The sequence below is a fragment of the Haemorhous mexicanus genome, chromosome 19 (genome assembly GCF_027477595.1).
Source record: "Haemorhous mexicanus isolate bHaeMex1 chromosome 19, bHaeMex1.pri, whole genome shotgun sequence".
NCBI lineage: Eukaryota > Metazoa > Chordata > Aves > Passeriformes > Fringillidae > Haemorhous > Haemorhous mexicanus.
This window is the reverse complement of record NC_082359.1, coordinates 13,677,017-13,697,626: the sequence shown is the minus strand read 5'-3', so window position 1 is coordinate 13,697,626 and position 20,610 is coordinate 13,677,017. Positions and strand designations below refer to the sequence as shown.

Genomic DNA, 20,610 nt, shown 5'->3' with positions numbered 1-20,610 from the left:
GGCTTTTTATTGCCACCAGCACGTTATTTGTTAGCATTTTGTATTTTATCTGTGTGCCTCCAGCAGCAGTGCTGGTTTCTGCAGTGGTTTGTGTTGATGCATGTTTCTACACCTGTAGCTGTTCCCAGAGGCTGCTTTGAAATGTAAAACATTACCCACAACTCGTTTTATTTCTTTGTTTATTTCACATCTCTTTGTTCTCCGTGCCTTGTTTGGGATTTATTGCTTTGCACTTCACCCAGAACACCCTGGACAGCATGCAGGTATTTCAGGGCACCAACTCCCCTTTCCCTGTCCTGAACCCTGCACTCCCCTGGGATGGGAGCAGAGCCTGCCCACCCTGCAGGGATGTGTGCTGGAACCCTGCACTCCCCCCTGGGATGGGAGCAGAGCCTGCCCACCCTGCAGGGATGTGTGCTGGAACCCTGCAATCCCCCCTGGGATGGGAGCAGAGCCTGCCCACCCTGCAGGGATGTGTGCTGGAACCCTGCACTCCCCTGGGATGGGAGCAGAGCCTGCCCACCCTGCATGGATCTGTGCTGGAGCCCTGCACTCCCCTGGGATGGGAGCAGAGCCTGCCCACCCTGCAGGGATGTGTGCTGGAACCCTGCACTCCTCTGGGGTGGGAGCAGAGCCTGCCCACCCTGCAGGGATGTGTGCTGGAACCCTGCACTCCCCTGGGGTGGGAGCAGAGCCTGCCCACCCTGCAGGGATGTGTGCTGGAACCCTGCACTCCCCCCCTGGGATGGGAGCAGAGCCTGCCCACCCTGCAGGGATGTGTGCTGGAACCCTGCACTCCCCTGGGGTGGGAGCAGAGCCTGCCCACCCTGCAGGGATGTGTGCTGGAACCAACTCCCCCCCTGGGATGGGAGCAGAGCCTGCCCACCCTGCAGGGATGTGTGCTGGAGCCCTGCACTCCTCTGGGATGGGAGCAGAGCCTGCCCACCCTGCAGGGATGTGTGCTGGAACCCTGCACTCCCCTGGGATGGGAGCAGAGCCTGCCCACCCTGCAGGGATGTGTGCTGGAACCAACTCCCCCCCTGGGATGGGAGCAGAGCCTGCCCACCCTGCAGGGATGTGTGCTGGAGCCCTGCACTCCCCTGGGGTGGGAGCAGAGCCTGCCCAGCCTGCAGGGATGTGTGCTGGAGCCCTGCACTCCCCTGGGGTGGGAGCAGAGCCTGCCCAGCCTGCAGGGATGTGTGCTGGAACCAACTCCTCCCCTGGGATGGGAGCAGAGCCTGCCCACCCTGCAGGGATGTGTGCTGGAGGCACTGCTGTGCAGGCATGCTTGGCATTACTGCCCAGACCAAACCATCCAAGTCAGGACATCCCACAAGGAACGAGCCCTGGCAGGCTCTAAGGGGAGCTCCATCCTCACCTGCACGCCCAGCAGGGATGGTTTGGTGCTGTCCTCAGGGCTGTGACCCTCTGGCTCGGTGGATTTGGTCTGAATTCAGGCTGTTCTCTGCTGATGCAGGGGCTGGTTCAGGTGATATTTGCACCTGAGGCTGATGTGAATTTGCATTTTTCTTTGCCCAGGTATATTTGCACCTGAGGCTGCTGTGAATTCAGATTGTTCTCTGTTGATGCAGGGGCTGTTTTAGGTGATATTTGCCCCTGAGGCTGCTGTGAGCTGCCCAGTGGAAGCCCCTGCTGCTGTGTGGCAGTGGAGCTGTGAGCTGTACCTCCCCAGCAGAAGGTGCTGGTGTCAGGTGTGAGCTGTACCTGCCCAGCAGAAGGTGCTGGTGTCAGGTGTGAGCTGTACCTGCCCAGCAGAAGGTGCTGGTGTCAGGTGTGAGCTGTACCTGCCCAGCAGAGTGTGCTGGTGTCAGGTGTGAGCTGTACCTGCCCAGCAGAAGGTGCTGGTGTCAGGTGTGAGCTGTACCTGCCCAGCAGAAGGTGCTGGTGTCAGGTGTGAGCTGTACCTGCCCAGCAGAAGGTGCTGGTGTCAGGTGTGAGCTGTACCTGCCCAGCAGAAGGTGCTGGTTTCTGCTCTGAATTCAGACCTGTCCACCTGGAAAGCTGCTCCTCCCTGCCCTGTCCTGGCACAGCCCTGTCTGAGGGATGGAGGCTGCTTCCCCTCCATCCCTGGAGCCTTTGGATGTCAGCAGCTGGCAGAGAGCTGGGCAGTGCCCAGTGACAGACAGACAGACAGACAGACTGGCTGAGCAGGGATGTCTCATCTGCAGCCCTGTGCAGCTGCTCCAGCTCCAGGGACAGCTGGGACAGCCCTGTGACACCCTGCTTGGGCTGGCTCCATGGCAGGAGCCAGGCACAGGGTGAAAATCCAAATTCTGAGCACATGAGCACAGGTTCAATGGCAGTGACCATGACACAGGGTAAAAATCCACAATTCTGAGCCTGAGAGCTCAGGGTCAGTGGCAGGGACCACAGCAAAGGGTAAAAATCCAAATTCTGATCCTGAGAGCTCAGGGTCAGTGGCAGGGACCATGACAGGGTAAGAATCCACAGTTCTGAGCACGTGTTGCTCTGCAGGTCAGACCCAAATCTGGATTTTCTGCCGTGAGCTGAGGCTGGCTGGCAGCAGAGCAAGCACATGCCTGGGCTCAGGGAGCAGGGGCGAGCAGGGGGGGGCTCCTGGTGGCTCCTGGTGGCTCTTGTGGCAAATTTTCTTTGTCAAGTGCCAGCTTCATGCTCAGTTCTCACTCACAGCCCTACTAAAAATACAGCAGAAAGGCGTTTTTCTCCCAGGCTTCAGGAGAGAACTTGAACTCTCTGCATGCCCAGAAGAAAGGCATTTACTGCAATACAAATAGTTTTAAGTTGTTAAATAGTGCTTTTTCAAAAATACTCCCAAGGCAGCCCTAGCTTCTTGTTGGGGTCTGGACTGTGATGCTTTTATTTTTTATTTGGTGCTCGAGTTTCCACAGGTGCTTGGGGAAAGGTCAGGAATATTCTCAGAGAGTTGGAGGGCTCATCCTTCACCTTTCCTCTGGACAGTGGAACCAAAAAGCCCAGTTTTGTTCTTTGTTTGCCTGATGTCCTTTTGAAACTGCAGGGATGCCATTTTCATGCAGCAAATTAACAAGGAGCAAATTCTGACGTTTCATTTGCTCCAAACCACAGCGAAAAAATGAAAGACAAAAAACCCCCAAGCATTTCAGGTTTGTGCAAATCTCCCACAACGTCTGACCCTTGCTGTTCTTGGTTCCTCAATCAATCAGGTGGACACCCTGAGATTCCTTTTGCAGAAATAAATTAATTTGTGTGTTATGAATGCAAGGAAACGACACCTTTCAAATTCACTCTGACTTTAAAAAAGCCTTTCAAGAAAGGGAACAAACGGTGCCACCCTGTGCAGCAGAACATTTTGGATTTTTGGGTTCCTCTGGGTACTGCCAGCATTTCCCTTCAGCTAGGATCCTCTCATGGCTGCTGTGTAATGCGTGCTGTTTTCTTGATTTATAAAATGTACAGCTTTCTCACACGAGCAGGGGATGCTTTTTCCTTTAAAAGCCAGAGCTCTGGGTTCAGCTGAAGGAGTTTAATTGCTCTCCAGCCTTCCTTTGTTAGTGCAGCTGCTGAGCCAGCCCCAGAGGGGTGCAGGGCAGGAAGGTGATGTGTGCTCACCGCAGAGCACAGCCTGGCACCGAGCCGTGGTTAGAGCCCTGCTCTGGCTGGTCCGAGAGCAGGGCTGGACAAAGGGGCATCGTGCCGGGGTGTCCTCACTGCTCCGGGTGTGTTTGGAGGCAGAGCAGGGCTCCCCATGCCCTCTGTCCCTGTTCCAGCCAGGGAAGGTGCCTGACACCCCTCTGTCCCTGTTCCAGCCAGGGAATGGCTCTGACACCCCTCTGTCCCTGCTCCTGACACCCCTCTGTCCCTGTTCCTGCCACCCCTCTGTCCCTGTTCCTGCCACCCCTCTGTCCCTGCTTCCTCTCCTGGGGGGCTGTGTGCCCCCATCCTGGCGGGGGCTGTGTGTCCCCATCCATGGGGGGCTGTGTGTCCCCATCCTGGGCTGTGTGTCCCCATCCTGAGTGGGGCTGTGTGCCCCCATCCTGGGGGGGGGCTGTGTGTCCCCATCCTGGGGGGGGGCTGTGTGTCCCCATCCTGGGGGGCTGTGTGCCCCCATCCTGGCGGGGGCTGTGTGTCCCAAATCCCCATCCTGGGGGGCTGTGTGTCCCCATCCTGGGGGGGGGGGGGGGGGGCTGTGTGTCCCCATCCTGGGGGGGGGGGGGGGGCTGTGTGTCCCCATCCTGGGGGGCTGTATGTCCCCATCCTGGGGGGGGCTGTGTGTCCCCATCCTGGGCTGTGTGTCCCCATCCTGGGTGGGGCTTTGTGCCCCCATCCTGGGGGGGGGCTGTGTGCCCCCATCCTGGGTGGGGCTTTGTGCCCCCATCCTGGGGGGCTGTGTGCCCCCATCCTGGGTTGTGTGTCCCCATCCTGGGGGGGGCTGTGTGTCCCCATCCTGGGCTGTGTGTCCCCATCCTCGGGGGCTGTGTGCCCCCATCCTCGGGGGCTGTGTGTCCGTGTCCCCCTGTCCTGTCTGAGCCCGCGCTGTCCCCAGGCCAAGGTGCGGGAGCTGGAGCAGAAATGCCGGACGCAGAGCGAGCAGTTTAAGCTGCTGTCGCGGGAGCTGGAGCGGTTCCGGCAGCAGGCGGGCACCATCGAGCTCCTGGGCACCTCCTCCTCCTCCTCCTCCTCCTCGCTGGCCCCCCCGGGGCACCCCGGGAAATCCCTGGCCCAGCTGATGAACGGCATCGCCACCTCCATAGGCAAAGGTAAGGAGGGGGGCTGGGGCTGCGGGACGGACGGACAGAGCCCTGGGGTGGGCAGACAGACAGAGCCTGGGATGGACAGACAGAGCACAGAGCACTGGGGTGGACAGACAGAACAGAGCCCTGGGATGGACGGACAGAGCCCTGGGGTGGACAGACAGACAGAGCCCTGGGATGGACAGACAGAGCACAGAGCACTGGGGTGGACAGACAGAACAGAGCCCTGGGGTGGACAGACAGAGCCCTGGGGTGGACAGAGAGACAGAGCCTGGGATGGACAGACAGAGCACAGAGCACTGGGGTGGACAGACAGAACAGAGCCCTGGGGTGGACAGACAGACAGAGTACAGAGCCCTGGGATGGACGGACAGAGCACAGAGCCTGGGATGGACAGACAGAGCACAGAGCCCTGGGATGGACGGACAGACAGAGCCTGGGATGGACAGACAGACAGAGCCCTGGGATGGACAGACAGAGCACAGAAAAAATTTGAAAGTAAAACTTTCCAAAAAGAAAAGATAGTCTCAGGAGCGATGGAGGACAGAAAGCAATAATGAAATAAATCCATCTGCAGTGATGTTCTCGCAGTCCCAGCCCCGAGAGCAGTGTGTGTTTGCCCAAGGTCTGGGCTGAACTTTCACCAGGACAGCTCCTGTTGCCAGAGGCAACGGCTCCGCAGCTGCAGGGCTCTGTAAACCAGCCACTGCTCACAGGGAAAGGACAAAGAGCAGCCAGGAGGTTACCTGGGGACACCTGGAACAGCTTCCATGGCAGGCACACGCTGGACTGGGTGTCCTTCCCTGGGAATCACCAGCTTATTGTGTGCTATCCCATGTCAGTCCCCAGTTAAATGGTGTGTTATCCCATGTCAGTCCCCAGTTAAATGGTGTGTTATCCCATGTCAGTCACCAGTTTATTGTGTGTTATCCCATGTCAGTCACCAGTTTATTGTGTGTTATCCCATGTAAATCACCAGCTTATTGTGTGCTATCCCATGTCAGTCCCCAGTTAAATGGTGTGTTATCCCATATAAATCACAAGTTTATTGTGTGTTATCCCATGTCAGTCAACAGTTTATTGTGTGTTATCCCATGTCAGTCACCAGTTAAATGGTGTGTTATCCCATATAAATCACCAGTTTATTTTGTGTTATCCCATGTCAGTCACCAGTTTATTGTGTTATCCCATGTAAATCACCAGTTAAGGTGGGTGTTATCCCATGTCAGTCACCAGTTAAATGGGGTGTTATCCCATATAAAATACCAGTTAAATGTTGTGCTATCCCATGTCAGTCACCAGTTTATTGTGTGTTATCCCATGTAAATCACCAGTTTATTGTGCTATCCCATGTCAATCACCAGTTAAATGGTGTGCTATCCCATGTACATCACCAGTTAAGGTGGGTGCTATCCCATGTCAGTCACCAGTTAAATGGGGTGTTATCCCATGTCAATCACCAGTTAAATGGTGTGCTATCCCATGTCAGTCACCAGTTTATTGTGTTATCCCATATCAGTCACCAGTTTAATTGTGTGCTATCCCATGTCAGTCACCAGTTTAATTGTGTGTTATCCCATGTACATCACCAGTTAAGGTGGGTGTTATCCCATGTCAATCACCAGTTTATTGTGTGTTATCCCATGTCAGTCCCCAGTTAAATGGTGTGTTATCCCATGTAAATCACCAGTTAAATGTTGTGCTATCCCATATAAATCACCAGTTAAATGGTGTGCTATCCCATATAAATCACCAGTTAAATGTTGTGCTATCCCCTGTCAGTCCCCAGTTAAATGTTGTGCTATCCCCTGTCAGTCCCCAGTTAAATGTTGTGCTATCCCATGTCAGTCCCCAGTTAAATGGTGTGCTATCCCATGTCAGTCCCCAGTTAAATGGGGTGTTATCCCATATAAATCACCAGTTAAATGGTGTGCTATCCCATGTCAGTCCCCAGTTAAGTGGTGTGCTATCCCCTGTCAGTCCCCAGTTAAATGGTGTGCTATCCCATGTCAGTCCCCAGTTAAATGGTGTGCTATCCCCTGTCAGTCCCCAGTTAAATGGGGTGTTATCCCATATAAATCACCAGTTAAATGGGGTGTTATCCCATGTCAGTCCCCAGTTAAGGTGGGTGTTATCCCATGTCAATCACTAGTTAAATGGTGTGCTATCCCCTGTCAGTCCCCAGTTAAATGGTGTGCTATCCCCTGTCAGTCCCCAGTTAAGCTGGGAGTTACTCCACGTGAGGAGTGTGCTCAGCACCACCCTGGCTGGATCCCTTCAGCCTCTCCTGTGAAGGAGCAGTGCTCAGGCCGTTCCCCTGACTTCAGCCCCAGCTGGTGAAATCCAGCCCCTGTCAGTAATGGTGGCAGAGTCCAGCAGGCTCTTCAGAGCAGAACTGGAATTACCTGGGGCCAGGATGTGCCCTCACACACCTTTCTCTCCTTAAAGGACTCAGGGGAAACCTTCTGTTCCGTATTTCCCAAGTGAAAGAATCAGACCCACACCTTCCAGCCCCTTGGTATTCCTGGAGTTCCTGTGCTGGTTGTTATCCTATGTGGCTGCAGAGCAGGGGCTGCACTGCCCTAGAACCTCCTAGAACCCTGCCTAGAACCTTCCTGCACATTCTGTACCTAGTGCCAGCAATTTGGGCACAAAGCCTGGAGGGTGCAGGAGGTCTGAGCCCAAGCAGAGGCTTCCTCCGAGTGCAGAATCACAGTTGGCCCAATTATTTATGGCTTGGCACGGGCAGGCTGAGATGGCAGACACATCAGCAGCAAACAGAAGGAGCTAAATTGGCTAAAGGCTCCTGAGCAGGGAGGACTCCTCTGTTGTAGATGTGAGGAAGGCTCCAAGAATAAAAAATGTGCCCTTTTCCAGCCTGGGCATTGCTCTAAGTGGGGCTGGTTGTAATTCATCCTTTGTGTGGTGAGTTGTATATTTCCCTGCTGTCAGTTGCTGAGGCTGGCCTGCTGTAAATTACAGTGATGCAGAGAAAATTAATCATATTGGGCTAATGAGCACAGCAGAAAACCCCCTGATGGTATTCTTGGAGCTTTTTTCTCCTCTGCAGTGAGAACAAAGAGGTTCCTCTGATAATTCCTGGTGGCCTGGACTGGGAATGTTGGAATTCAGCAGCAAAACGTGGCTGCCAGGCTTGTGCAGAGCAGGAGAGGAGATGCTGACCCTGCCCATAGCCAGGGGCTGGGCCATCAGGGCTGTGGGGCTCATGGGAGCCAGGATGCACTCTGCACGTGGGAGCAGCCGCAGCTCAGAGTCCAGCTCAGGTCTCAGCTCCTGCTCTGGGGACCAGACCAACAGGGAAAATGTACAAGTGGCTTTTTCTCAGCTCTGTTGGCCTCTCTGGCAGCCTGCACCACCTTGTTCCTTTGGCTTCTCTCACCTCTGCTTTCCACCCGAGTCAGGAGGAGAGGAGAGAGCTCAGCCTCTCCTGAGCCTGCTCAGTGTGCAGCACAATCTCCACTTCCCTTCCCTTTCCCCTGGACTCTTTCTAAAAGCCCAGGAAAATATTCCAGAAGGATTTCTGGGGATTTTTCCTTTTGCACAGTCTGAGTTTCCATGTTTTGGGAGCTGGAGGGAAGGCCCTGGGATCAAACCCATGTGCTGTAGTGCTGGGGTCGGGTAGGAGCTCCCAGGAAACACCGGGCAGGTGCTGCTGGCACTCCCTGCCTGCCAAAATCATCAACCTCATTGCAAGGTGAGCATCCTGCCAGCTGCACCGTCAGCGTTCCTGCCTCTTCTAGAGCAGAAAGGCATGGCTTGCTTCTGATTCCCAGAGTCCCCGGAGCAGCCCAGGCTCCAGCAGCACCTCTGCAGTGCCAGGTGTGCTCACAGCACCTCTGCAGTGCCAGGTGTGCTCACAGTGCCAGGTGTGCTCACAGCACCTCTGCAGTGCCAGGTGTGCTCCCAGTGCCAGGTGTGCTCACAGCACCTCTGCAGTGCCAGGTGTGCTCCCAGCAGCCCTGCAGTGCCAGGTGTGTTCACAGTGCCAGGTGTGTTCACAGTGCCAGGAGTGCTCACAGTGCCAGGTGTGCTCCCAGCAGCCCTGCAGTGCCAGGTGTGCTCACAGTGCCAGGTGTGCTCACAGCAGCTCTGCAGTGCCAGGTGTGCTCACAGCACCTCTGCAGTGCCAGGTGTGCTCACAGTGCCAGGTGTGCTCCCAGCAGCTCTCAGCTTCCCCAGGCACACCAGGGACAGAGGGGGATTCTCTCACTGGGGGGCTTTACCTGTGCTCCTGTGGATGAAGGTGCCTCCCTGTGTGTGTTAGGTGTTGTTGCACGCTCTTGGCCTCAGCAGTGTGCCAAGGCTGGGAGCTGGCAGGCTGAGCTGCTGCCCTGCCCTGCAGCCTGCCCAGCACAGCCTCCCTGGGTGATTCCTGAGGGGAGGGACAGGCCCTGCCGCTGGGCTGGGAGCCCTGCTGACCCGTGTGCTCTGTCCCTGCCAGGCCATGACAGCCCCTCTGGAAGTCGCTGTGTGATCTCAGAGTTCATCAGGCCCCTCCAGATCTCCGCAGACAAACCAGAGCAGCTCTCTGTCAAACCCACCTTCCTGCCCAAGGCAAGATCTGGCACCCCAAGATGCAGATTTGATTCAGACGTGAGTCCTTTTGAATTTTCTGCTGGAAAAGGGATTGGGGCTGAGGCTCCTCTGCTCCAGCAGGCTGTTGCAGGTTCTAGATGATTTAAAAAGTCACGACACGAATGCTCTCACTTTCTGAGGCAGCTTGGGACCATGCCCAGTGGGAATGTGAGTGATGTTTTCATTTCAAAGAAGCTGCAGCTGATGTCCCAGAAGGAGCTACACTGGCTAAAGGCTCCTGAGCAGGGACATCTCTCTTATAGGGTGAGGAAGGTTCCAAGAATAAAACATGTGCCCTTGTCCAGCCTGGGCATTGCTCCTGGGCATTGGGCTGGTTGTAATTAATACAGTAAATGTAATTAATAGTCAGGATGAAGATTGGGGGTGAGGACCCCCTGAAGCCCTCAGTGCTGCACACAGAGCTGTTTCTGGGTGAGGGAATTCCACGGGCATGCCTGAGGATTATCCAGGGGAAATAGTTGGGTATTTTTGTGTGGCAGCATTGCTGAAAAGTGGAAACATTCACTGCTTTTTGAGGAGGCCACAGAAAAAGCAGCTTAGCAAGGAGACTTAGGGAAGCAGAGCTGACAGCAAGGACCAGGAGAAGCAAACGTCAAATTTAATTCCCCTTTTCTGTTATTTTTGAGTTATCTCTCGCTGAGAATGTCAAGCCCTCTTTTGCAGAGCTGTACATTTTGTGCCTTCTGCAGTGTAATTATGTGATCCACTCTGCCATTATGCAAGCTCACAGAAATGAAGCTCCATTCCTCTTTAGAGACACCCAGACCCAAGGGAAGGTGTGTGAATACAATCCAAAAAAGGAAATGTAACGCTGGGAAGTCTGAAATCAATCAGTCAATCAATCAATCAATCAATCAATCATCAGTGATGCTCTGCAATGGCCCTGGTTGTTCCTATCAAAAAGCCTTCTGGAGTAACCCACCTGGCTGTGTGCTCAGTGGGTGCCCCTGCAGAGGTCCCAGGGGATAATCCTGGCTGATGTTCCTGGATCCCCCCGTGCTGCACGGGCTCCTGGTGCTGGAGCTGCCTGCTGGGCTAAGCCACCCTCAGGAGTCAGCTCAGAGGGAAACTCTCCTCCCTGGGAATTTTCCTGGGGTGCTCCTGGCAGGGACCAGCTCAGACCTGGAGCTGCAGCTCAGTGCTCACTCCATTGTAAAGTTCTGCCCCGTTTTTGGACAGTTTATTTCATTTGGTCCTGCTGTTAACACGGTGTTTCTGCCTTAACCAAAGCTCTCTCAAGCTCAGGCAGAAAGTTGTTCATTTTGTCTGAAATGGCTCACAGCAAACTGTACAGCAAGTGGAGGGAAGTTCATGCCCCACTTTAAAACCTCTGCCAGCTCAAGGCACAGCTGAAGTTACTGAAGTTCCTGTCTGACCAGTGAGAGAGCTCGTGCAGAGCTCAGACAGGCAGAGCTGTGTTGGTTCAACAGCACAACCAAATCCCCAGCTTTGGTAGGCCAGACCTGTAATGGAATAAACGTGTGGCTGTGCAGGGCTGAATTCCATGGGATGTGACATTCAAAGAAAATAACTCCCCTCAGTTAGTGGAAAGGGTGGTGTTCAAGAGATGCTGATGCTGTGGGTTGGGTTGGGTTGGAGTGGGTTGGATGGGTTGGGTTGGGTTGGGTTGGATTGGATTGGGTTGGATTGGAGTGGGTTGGATTGGGTTGGATGGGTTGGGTGGGAGTGGATTGGATTGGAGTGGATGGGTTGGATGGGTTGGATGGGTTGGGTGGGTTGGATTGGGTTGGATGGGTTGGGTTGGATTGGATTGGATTGGATTGGAATGGATTGGATTGGATTGGGTTGGATTGAATTGGATTGGGTTGGATTGGGTTGGATGGGTTGGATTGGGTTGGATTGGGTTGGATGGGTTGGGTTGGGTTGGATTGGATTGGATTGGATTGGATTTGGTTGGATTGGAGTGGATTGGAGTGGATTGGATTGGGTTGGATTGGGTTGGATGGGTTGGATTGGATTGGATTGGGTTGGATTGGATTGGATGGGTTGGATTGGATTGGATTGGATTGGGTTGGATTGGGTTGGATTGGATTGGAGTGGAGTGGATTGGATTGGGTTGGGTTGGAGTGGATTGGGTTGGATTGGGTTGGATTGGGTTGGATTGGATTGATTGGATTGGGTTGGGTTGGGTTGGGTTGGGTTGGGTTGGGTTGGATGGGTTGGATTGGGTTGGGTTGGGTTGGATTGGATTGGGTTGGAGTGGATTGGATGGGTTGGATTGGATTGGAGTGGAGTGGATTGGATTGGGTTGGGTTGGAGTGGATTGGGTTGGATTGGGTTGGATTGGGTTGGATTGGATTGATTGGATTGGGTTGGGTTGGATTGGATGGGTTGGATTGGATTGGATTGGATTGGATGGGAGTGGATTGGGTTGGGTTGGATGGGTTGCATTGGCTAGGGGTGTATTTTGTGTGATACTTGTGGTTTCCAGCTGTTTGGAGGTTGACACTTGCACCAGTTCTAAACTCAGCATTTCTTTACTCAGTCACTGGACTCTGCCCTTCTAAGTAAAATTAACCCATTGTGCTCCATCTTAGAATTTAATTTTTTTCCTTGAAATTGTGTGTTCACTGATTTATCACCTGTCAAGAAAGCTGTTAATTCTTCTTTTTTTGTAACCACAGTATCTTTCTTCTCTCCCCTTCCCTACAGATGGATAATGATCAGAACTCCAATACCTCAAAGCAGAGATATTCTGGGAAAGTCCATCTTTGCATTGCCCGTTACAGGTAAAGCCCCATCACCTCACAGACACCACACACAGCTGTAACATCCAACATACAGCATCCATACTCTGAATTATTGCTTGGAAAGGGTGTTCTGGACAGCCTGTGCAGTTTTCACTGCCTGCAGAGCACAGCCTTGGCTCTCCTTCATTCATGCACTGAATTATTGCATGGAAAGGGTGTTCTGGGGAGCCTGTCCCAGCTTTGGCTCTCCTTCATTCATGCACTGAATTATTGCATGGAAATAATGTTGTGGGGAGCCTGTGCTGCTGGCCCTGCCTGCACAGCCTGTCCCAGCTTTGGCTCCCCCTCATCCATACACTGAATTATTGCATGGAAAGGGTGTTCTGGACAGCCTGTGCAGTTTTCACTGCCTGCAGAGCACAGCCTTGGCTCCCCTTCATTCATGCACTGAATTATTACATGGAAAGGATGTTCTGGGGAGCCTGTCCCAGCTTTGGCTCTCCTTCATCCATACACTGGATTATTGCATGGAAATAATGTTCTGGGGAGCCTGTGCTGCTGGCCCTGCCTGCACAGCCTGTCCCAGCTTTGGCTCCCTTCATCCATACACTGAATTATTGCATGGAAAGGGTGTTCTGGGGAGCCTGTGCAGTTTTCACTGCCTGCAGAGCACAGCCTGTCCCAGCTTTGGCTCCCCCTCATCCATGCACTGAATTATTACACAGAAAGGATGTTCTGGGAGCCTGTGCTGCTGGCCCTGCCTGCATGTGCCACTGTCCCTGTGCCCCAGCTGGCAGAGGGAGCTGAGCTCTGCCACCCCCCTGCATCCCTGTCCTCCAGTGTCTAAATCGGATTAAATGGGCACCTCTTGCTCTAGAGAGGAGTCTCAATCTCTTCTTTTCAATCACTTCTTCAAGCAAGAGGAGATTCGAAATCCACCACTGCTTTGCACATTAAAATTTCAGGCATGAGGGACTGTCATGATAAAAATTTCAGTGGCTAGCAGTTTCTTTCAGGATGGATATAGATTTAAGTACTTCACAAGTACTTTTTGTCTCTCAGAAGCTTCTCTTAGATGTAGCTCACTGTTTTTGTCTTCTTTTCCCTTGCCTCTGTAGAAGTTTAATGAACTTGTGTGAAAGGAAGATAAAATTGAATACAGGACTGGAAAAGACCCCCACAACTGAGTTTGCTTTAATTCACTCTAAAAAATAAAGAGAACTGTGGCCAGCGTTTTTCAGGAGCCCTAAGTGAGAAGTGTCTAAGTGCATCCTGCAGGAGGGGACATGGATTTAGGGGCAGAGGGACCTGCCAGGCACAGACTGCCCCAGACCCTAAGTGAGAGGTGTCTGAGTGCATCCTGCAGGAAGGGGATGTAGATTTAGGGGCAGAGGGATCTGCCAGGCACAGACTGCCCCAGACTGCCCCAGACCCTCAGTGAGAAGGGTCTGAGTGCATCCTGCAGGAGGGGATGTGGATTTAGGGGCAGAGGGATCTCCCAGGCACAGACTGCCCCAAACCCTCAGTGCATCCTGCAGGAAGGGATGTGGGTTCAGGGGCAGAGGGACCTGCCAGGCACAGACTGCCCCAGACCCTAAGTGAGAGGTGTCTGAGTGCATCCTGCAGGAAGGGATGTGGATTTAGGGGCAGAGGGATCTCCCAGGCACAGACTGCCCCAGACTGCCCCAGACCCTCAGTGAGAAGGGTCTGAGTGCATCCTGCAGGAAGGGATGTGGGTTCAGGGGCAGAGGGACCTGCCTGGCACAGACTGCCCCAGACCCTCAGTGAGAAGTGTCTGTAAGAGCATCCTGCAGGAAGGGATGTGGATTTAGGGGCAGAGGGATCTGCCAGGCACAGAGAGCCCCAGACCCTAAGTGCATCCTGCAGGAGGGGATGTGGGTTCAGGGGCAGAGGGATCTCCCAGGCACAGACTGCCCCAGACTGCCTCACACCCTCAGTGAGAAGTGTCTGAGTGCATCCTGCAGGAAGGGACATGGATTTAGGGGCAGAGGGATCTCCCAGGCACAGACTGCCCCAGACCCTAAGTGAGAGGTGTCTAAGTGCATCCTGCAGGAGGGGACATGGATTTAGGGGCAGAGGGACCTGCCAGGCACAGACTGCCCCAAACCCTCAGTGCATCCTGCAGGAAGGGATGTGGGTTCAGGGGCAGAGGGACCTGCGAGGCACAGACTGCCCCAGACTGCCCCAGACTGCCCCAGACCCTCAGTGAGAAGGGTCTGAGTGCATCCTGCAGGAGGGGATGTGGATTTAGGGGCAGAGGGACCTGCCAGGCACAGACTGCCCCAGACCCTCAGTGCATCCTGCAGGAGGGGATGTGGATTTAGGGACAGAGGGATCTCCCAGGCACAGAGTGCCCCTGGCCCACCAGAAGGAGTCTCAGAAGGGAGGCCACGGCTCTGCCTGGGGGAGCTGCAGCCCGTGCTGAGCAGCACTCTGCCTGTGCCCACAGCTACAACCCCTTCGATGGACCCAACGAGAACCCAGAGGCGGAGCTCCCTCTCACGGCAGGAAAGTACCTCTATGTGTACGGGGACATGGACGAGGATGGCTTCTACGAAGGTACTGCTTCCTGCACCCCGAATTCCTGCTCCTTCATGCAGATTGCAGTCAGCTCCTCTGTCGAGCACTCTCCAGGTTCTCTCCTTCGTCCGCTCCCCAAGCGGTTGCTAAATTTAGCTTTATCATCGTGGTGTTAATTAAAAGAGTTTCTGCACCAGCAAAGCCGCTCCTTGCAGGCAGAGCTAATTATAAAGTATTTTATAGTGTCAGCTTTTCCTGCTGCAAGATTGAAGTTGACAAAAAAGCTTACTGGCAGTTCTGGTGTTTCCCTTAATAAGGCTTTCTGCTCCCAAGCTGGGACGTTGTTTATGCTCTGTCACTCATCCCTTGCCCACTCCCAGAGCAGTGCCATGGACGAGGTGTTCTCGGAACCCTGGCCATCCCTCTGGCTGTCCTGGACTGCCAGGACCCTGCCAGGGGGCTCAGTGACCCTGGCACAGAGCCCAAGCCCCCTGTGGGTTTGATTATGAGCCATGGAGCAAATTACCAACCTTGTATGAGCATCTGCAAGCCACGACAGTTAAAGCAGAGTGATAGTGAATTTATCACAGGGTGAAAAAATAGATTTTTGGGGTTTTTAGGATGGGGGTTCGGGGGCAAGATGGAGGGATCTGGGTGTGTCCAGCCTTTCTCCTTCTTCTTTTTGGCCTCCATCTTCTGCTGTGATGGTGGCACTTTTGGATGGGTTTAAGGTAGAAGCTCACTGTCTAACACAGGTGATGGGCATTGGGAAGTTATTGTAACTATTGTATACATAGTTTTTAGTATAAAAAGACAGCACCAGCCCGGGGCAGGCAGAGTGCCCCTGAGTGTCCTGCTGAGCAGACCTTGGCTGGACAGGAGAAAGAATTTTATAGATAAGGAACAATAAACAACCTTGAGACCGAGAACTGAAGAGCCCTGACTCCTTCTTCGAGCGCCGGCCTGGGAAAAGAGACTTTGTGACACATTTTGGGGTCACTGAGCAGCAGAGACCCCGAGACTCTCCTTCAGGGTTTTGAATGGCGTTGCTCTTTCTCTCCAGGAGAGCTGCTGGATGGACAGAGAGGACTGGTCCCTTCGAACTTTGTGGATTTTGTTCAGGACAACGAGGCGCGGCTGTCGAGCGTTGAGGACCAGAACCTGCTGAACCGCGCGGGGGCCGCCCTGGAGGGAGAGCTGGAGCTCAGCCCCCCGAGCCAGCTGGACTCCAGCAGCGTGCTCAGCAACGGCGCGGGCACGCTGGACGTCAACATCGACGAGATCGGAGAAGACATTGTGCCTTACCCCAGGAAAATCACCCTCATCAAGCAGCTCGCCAAAAGTGTCATTGTGGGCTGGGAGCCGCCCCTGGTGCCGCCCGGCTGGGGAACCGTCAGCAGCTACAACGTGCTGGTGGACAAGGAGGTCAGGATGAACATCGCCCTGGGCAGCAGGACCAAAGCCCTGATAGAGAAGCTCAACACCTCCACCTGCACCTACAGGATATCCATCCAGAGCATCACCAGCAAGGGCAGCTCCGACGAGCTGCAGTGCACCTTGCTGGTGGGCAAGGACGTCATCGTGGCCCCCTCCAACCTCCGCGTGGACAACATCACCCAGATCTCTGCCGAGCTCTCCTGGCTCCCCACAAACAGCAACTACAGCCACGTCATCTTCCTGAACGAGGAGGAGTTTGACATTGTCAAGGCTGCTAGCTACAAGTACCATTTTTTTAATTTGAAGCCCAATATGGCCTACAAGGTGAAGGTCATGGCAAAGCCCCACCAGATGCCCTGGCAGCTTCCCTTGGAGCAACGAGAGAAGAAGGAAGCCTTTGTGGAATTTTCTACATTGCCAGCAGGTTTGATTTTCCTCCCTCCCCCAAAACTCTTCAGTTGAATTTCTCTGAAAATAACCAGATAAAATACTTTAACCTACACAGCGTTTAGGGGATGTAAGTGCATTTTGGTTGTGAAGGTGTAATTAACTTCATTGTGCAATTTGAATTTGTAAAGCCAACAGATTCAGTGTGTTTTGGAGAGTCTGAGGTCTTTTCCCACCTGGCTTTTGCATTAGGAGTGTTGGTAAGTGTTGTCAGTCATTTGCCATTATTCAAGAGCATTGAAGCAGAGTTGAAAACCAGAGCAGAAATACAGCAGTGGATTTGAAGGATAATCTCATCCTTTTGGGGGGGTGTGGCAGCCCCTGAAAAAATCCGAGTATCTTTCCTTATAGATTCACCTAGCCATGGTCATCTAATCATGGCCAAGTATGAGACCCTCAGATATTCAGTCTCTCAGACCCTGGGTGCCTCTGAAGGGACGCTCAGGTACGAGTGGCCCCTGGCAGGTGAAGCATCAGCAGCACTCTGAGCTGGGTTTGCTCCCTGCCTGCAGGGTGTGATCCAGAATGGGGCAGGAATCCATCCTGCTCCCTCCCTGCCTGCAGAGTGTGATCCAGCACGGGCAGGAATCCATCCTGCTCCCTCCCATCCTGCAGGGTGTGATCCAGCACAGGCAGGAATCCATCCTGCTCCCTCCCTGGCTGCAGGGTGTGATCCAGCACAGGCAGGAATCCAACCTGCTCCCTCCCATCCTGCAGGGTGTGATCCAGCACAGGCAGGAATCCATCCTGCTCCCTCCCATCCTGCAGGGTGTGATCCAGAATGGGGCAGGAATCCATCCTGCTCCCTCCCAGCCTGCAGGGTGTGATCCAGAATGGGGCAGGAATCCATCCTGCTCCCTCCCTGCCTGCAGGGTGTGATCCAGAATGGGGCAGGAATCCATCCTGCTCCCTCCCTGCCTGCAGGGTGTGATCCAGAATGGGGCAGGAATCCATCCTGCTCCCTCCCATCCTGCAGGGTGTGATCCAGCACGGAGCAGGAATCCATCCTGCTCCCTCCCTGGCTGCAGGGTGTGATCCAGCACAGGCAGGAATCCATCCTGCTCCCTCCCTGGCTGCAGGGTGTGATCCAGCACAGGCAGGAATCCATCCTGCTCCCTCCCATCCTGCAGGGTGTGATCCAGAATGGGGCAGGAATCCATCCTGCTCCCTCCCATCCTGCAGGGTGTGATCCAGAATGGGGCAGGAATCCATCCTGCTCCCTCCCTGCCTGCAGGGTGTGATCCAGAATGGGGCAGGAATCCATCCTGCTCCCTCCCTGCCTGCAGGGTGTGATCCAGCACAGGCAGGAATCCATCCTGCTCCCTCCCATCCTGCAGGGTGTGATCCAGCACAGGCAGGAATCCATCCTGCTCCCTCCCATCCTGCAGGTGTGATCCAGCACGGGCAGGAATCCATCCTGCTCCCTCCCAGCCTGCAGGGTGTGATCCAGAATGGGGCAGGAATCCATCCTGCTCCCTCCCTGGCTGCAGGTGTGATCCAGAATGGGGCAGGAATCCATCCTGCTCCCTCCCATCCTGCAGGTGTGATCCAGCACGGACAGGAATCCATCCTGCTCCCTCCCTGCCTGCAGGGTGTGATCCAGCACAGGCAGGAATCCATCCTGCTCCCTCCCATCCTGCAGGGTGTGATCCAGCACGGGCAGGAATCCATCCTGCTCCCTCCCTGGCTGAGTGAGGAGAGGAGCCAGGGAGGGCAGCAGGGCTGGGAGCAGGGGCAGTGAAGCTCCTGTGCCTCCTGTTTGGGTGCCAGCACAGCTCCAGGGGGAATGTGCTCAGCTCCCACACTCCTCTTCAGCCTGGGCTCGCTCAGTGGTGGGTGGCAGTGCAGGGTGCAGGGAGGGGAGGGCATTTCACACCTGGGATGGGTCCTGGGCAGGTGGGGGGCACTGCCTGGGTGCTGGCCTGGACTTATTTCAGCTGTGCTATTTAGGAAAGGCCTTTTGAGTGAGGGTTTTCCAGGCCAAGCTGTACCTCCCTCTAGCTGTGGAGCCTGCTGAGCAGCACAGAGCTGCTCTCTGCTGAGAGCTGAGGTGCAGTGAAGCCTCAGCTTTGGGAGCCAGAGCTCCCAGAACCTTCCCCACTGCTTCCTTCCCCTGGGAGCACTTCTAGAGAAACAAGCCAGCTTTTCACTGCTGTGCAGAGGGAACAAAGCAGCAGCTGGTGAGGTGGTTAGAGGCTGATGCCTGATGGCAGAGTCCCTGGGGCAGAGGAAAAGATGAGTTTGGAGTCAGTGATGGGAGTTGCCATCACAGAGTGTCATGCAGTTGAGCTCATCTTGATTCGTCAAAGCAGTGGAATTGCTCACACCAAAATACAAGGGTTCTCTCTTGGGCACTCAGCTCTAAAAATAGAAATAAGCACAGGATCAGGACCAGTGGGGCTGCTGCAGTTCTTGGAGCTAATTTATGTAAAGAACCCCGTGAGGAGCAAAGTGCAGCAGAATTGCAAAACAAACATTTATGCTGATGGCCGAGGCCATCGAAAATCCCCAGGAATCATTTCCCGTGTGATGGTGGGAGGAAGCAGGAGCCATGCTGAGCCTCGGCAGTGCAGTTTATTAAACCCAGCTCTGCACAGCCTGGGAAGGGCAGGACACACACCCCGGGGATTGTTCCCTTGTGGGAGGATGGAAGGAAGGTGACTTCCCCTGCAGGAGCAGATTGATGTCATTGTCACTGGCAGGATGCTGGGTTGGATCAGATGCATTCTTTCTGTAAGCTGAGCAGCCTTGCTGCATTGGGAGTGCTGGCTGTCAGTGAAATACCACGGCCAGGAAAGCTGACATTCAATCCTGAACCAAAATCTCTCTTGGCCAAGAATAGTATTAGGTCAATTTGCATACTCTCAGCTTGCAAGATAAAAATACTTTATAGATGCAGGGGTGGTGTGAGCAAAACCTCCCTGGTGTGTCTGTGCTGTCCTGAACATGACCATGATTTCAGTTCCACGTCCACTGGAGGACGAAATTGAGTGGCAGCAAACCAGTGAGATGCACGGGCAGTTTGCCCGGGCTCTTGTGTGATATTTGCACACAGATCAAGCACAGCTGAGGCATTTTAGCCTCTGTGGTGCATGAGCAGGATCTGGCTGTGTTTCGTTGGCTGGGAGCAGCAATCTCAGAGCAGCCAGGCCCTGAGTTCTGCTCTGCAGAGGTGGCTGCAGCCCAGCCCTGCCCCAGCAGCAGCCTCTGCTCAGGGCTTGGTGCTTCAATTAACACAACAGCATGCTTGAAAAATTTATGAACTAATAATCTCTGTGATATTTTTACTCTGGCTTCCTGGCCCAAGTAGAGCTATTTATAGCTGTTGGATGCCTTTCAATTGAGGAGGTGTTTGGTGTGCTGTCCCACTAACACAGACTGAGGGCCCTCAGAGGTTACTGGGGGGGTTGGAGTGGGTGCAGGGGCAGGACCCTGAGCCCAGCTGTCCTTTATGCAGCTGTGGAACGCGCTGAGCCCGGCTCCCTGTGCTCTGAGCTCTGTCTGACCGCTCCCATCTCTCCTAGGTCCTCCAGCCCCCCCCCAGGAGGTGTCTGTGCGGGCAGGCAGCGCGCCAGGGACCCTCCAGGTGTGCTGGAAGCCCCCGGCTCTGTCGGCCACGGGCACGTCCCACGGCGCCAGCGTCACTGGTTACGGGGTCTATGCCAAAGGGCAGCGGGTGAGTGACTGGCACCTCTGTCACCTCTGTGGCACCAGGGACGTGGGCTGTCTCCTGGTGTCCCCACACAGGGAGGAATGATGAGTCTGACTCCATCTTCTTGCAAGGCTAATTTCTTGTTTTGTGATCTATGTTCTGGTAAAGGATGCTATAAAAACTGTAAGCTATATAAAACTATAAAGCATAAACTCCAAACTGTACTAAAGAATAGAGAAAGGACGCAGACAGAAGGCTAAAAGATAATAATGGAAACCTCGTGACTCTCTCCAGAGTCCCCACACAGCCCAGCTGTGATTGGTCATTAAGTCAAACCAATTCACCTGTTGGATAAACAATCCCCAACCACATTCCAAAGCAGCAAAACACAGGAGAAGCAGATGAGATAATTATTGTTTTTCCTTTTTCTCTGAGGCTTCTCAGCTGTACCCGGTGGGCTCTGGAGATCCTG

At 54.2% G+C, this 20,610-nt stretch overlaps 1 protein-coding gene across 15 annotated transcripts in view; it reads left to right on the top strand.

Annotated features, from left to right (window-relative positions):
- RIMBP2 (RIMS binding protein 2) overlaps positions 1 to 20,610 on the top strand; it is a 98,513-nt gene that overhangs the window by 57,833 nt on the left and 20,070 nt on the right. For 14 of the 15 annotated variants that reach the window (XR_009488813.1, XM_059863403.1, XM_059863402.1 and 11 more), the window contains 6 exons: positions 4,526 to 4,739; positions 9,196 to 9,347; positions 12,024 to 12,100; positions 14,532 to 14,641; positions 15,666 to 16,463; positions 20,011 to 20,162. Coding sequence is in view for 14 of the 15 variants with exons in the window: in XM_059863403.1 (XP_059719386.1) it covers positions 4,526 to 4,739; positions 9,196 to 9,347; positions 12,024 to 12,100; positions 14,532 to 14,641; positions 15,666 to 16,463; positions 20,011 to 20,162 (1,503 nt within the window). In the remaining variant the exon portion in view is untranslated. Of the gene's footprint in view, positions 1 to 134; positions 264 to 4,525; positions 4,740 to 9,195; positions 9,348 to 12,023; positions 12,101 to 14,531; positions 14,642 to 15,665; positions 16,464 to 20,010; positions 20,163 to 20,610 lie in introns of those variants that run through there. The other variant, XM_059863401.1, reaches the window with a different exon arrangement.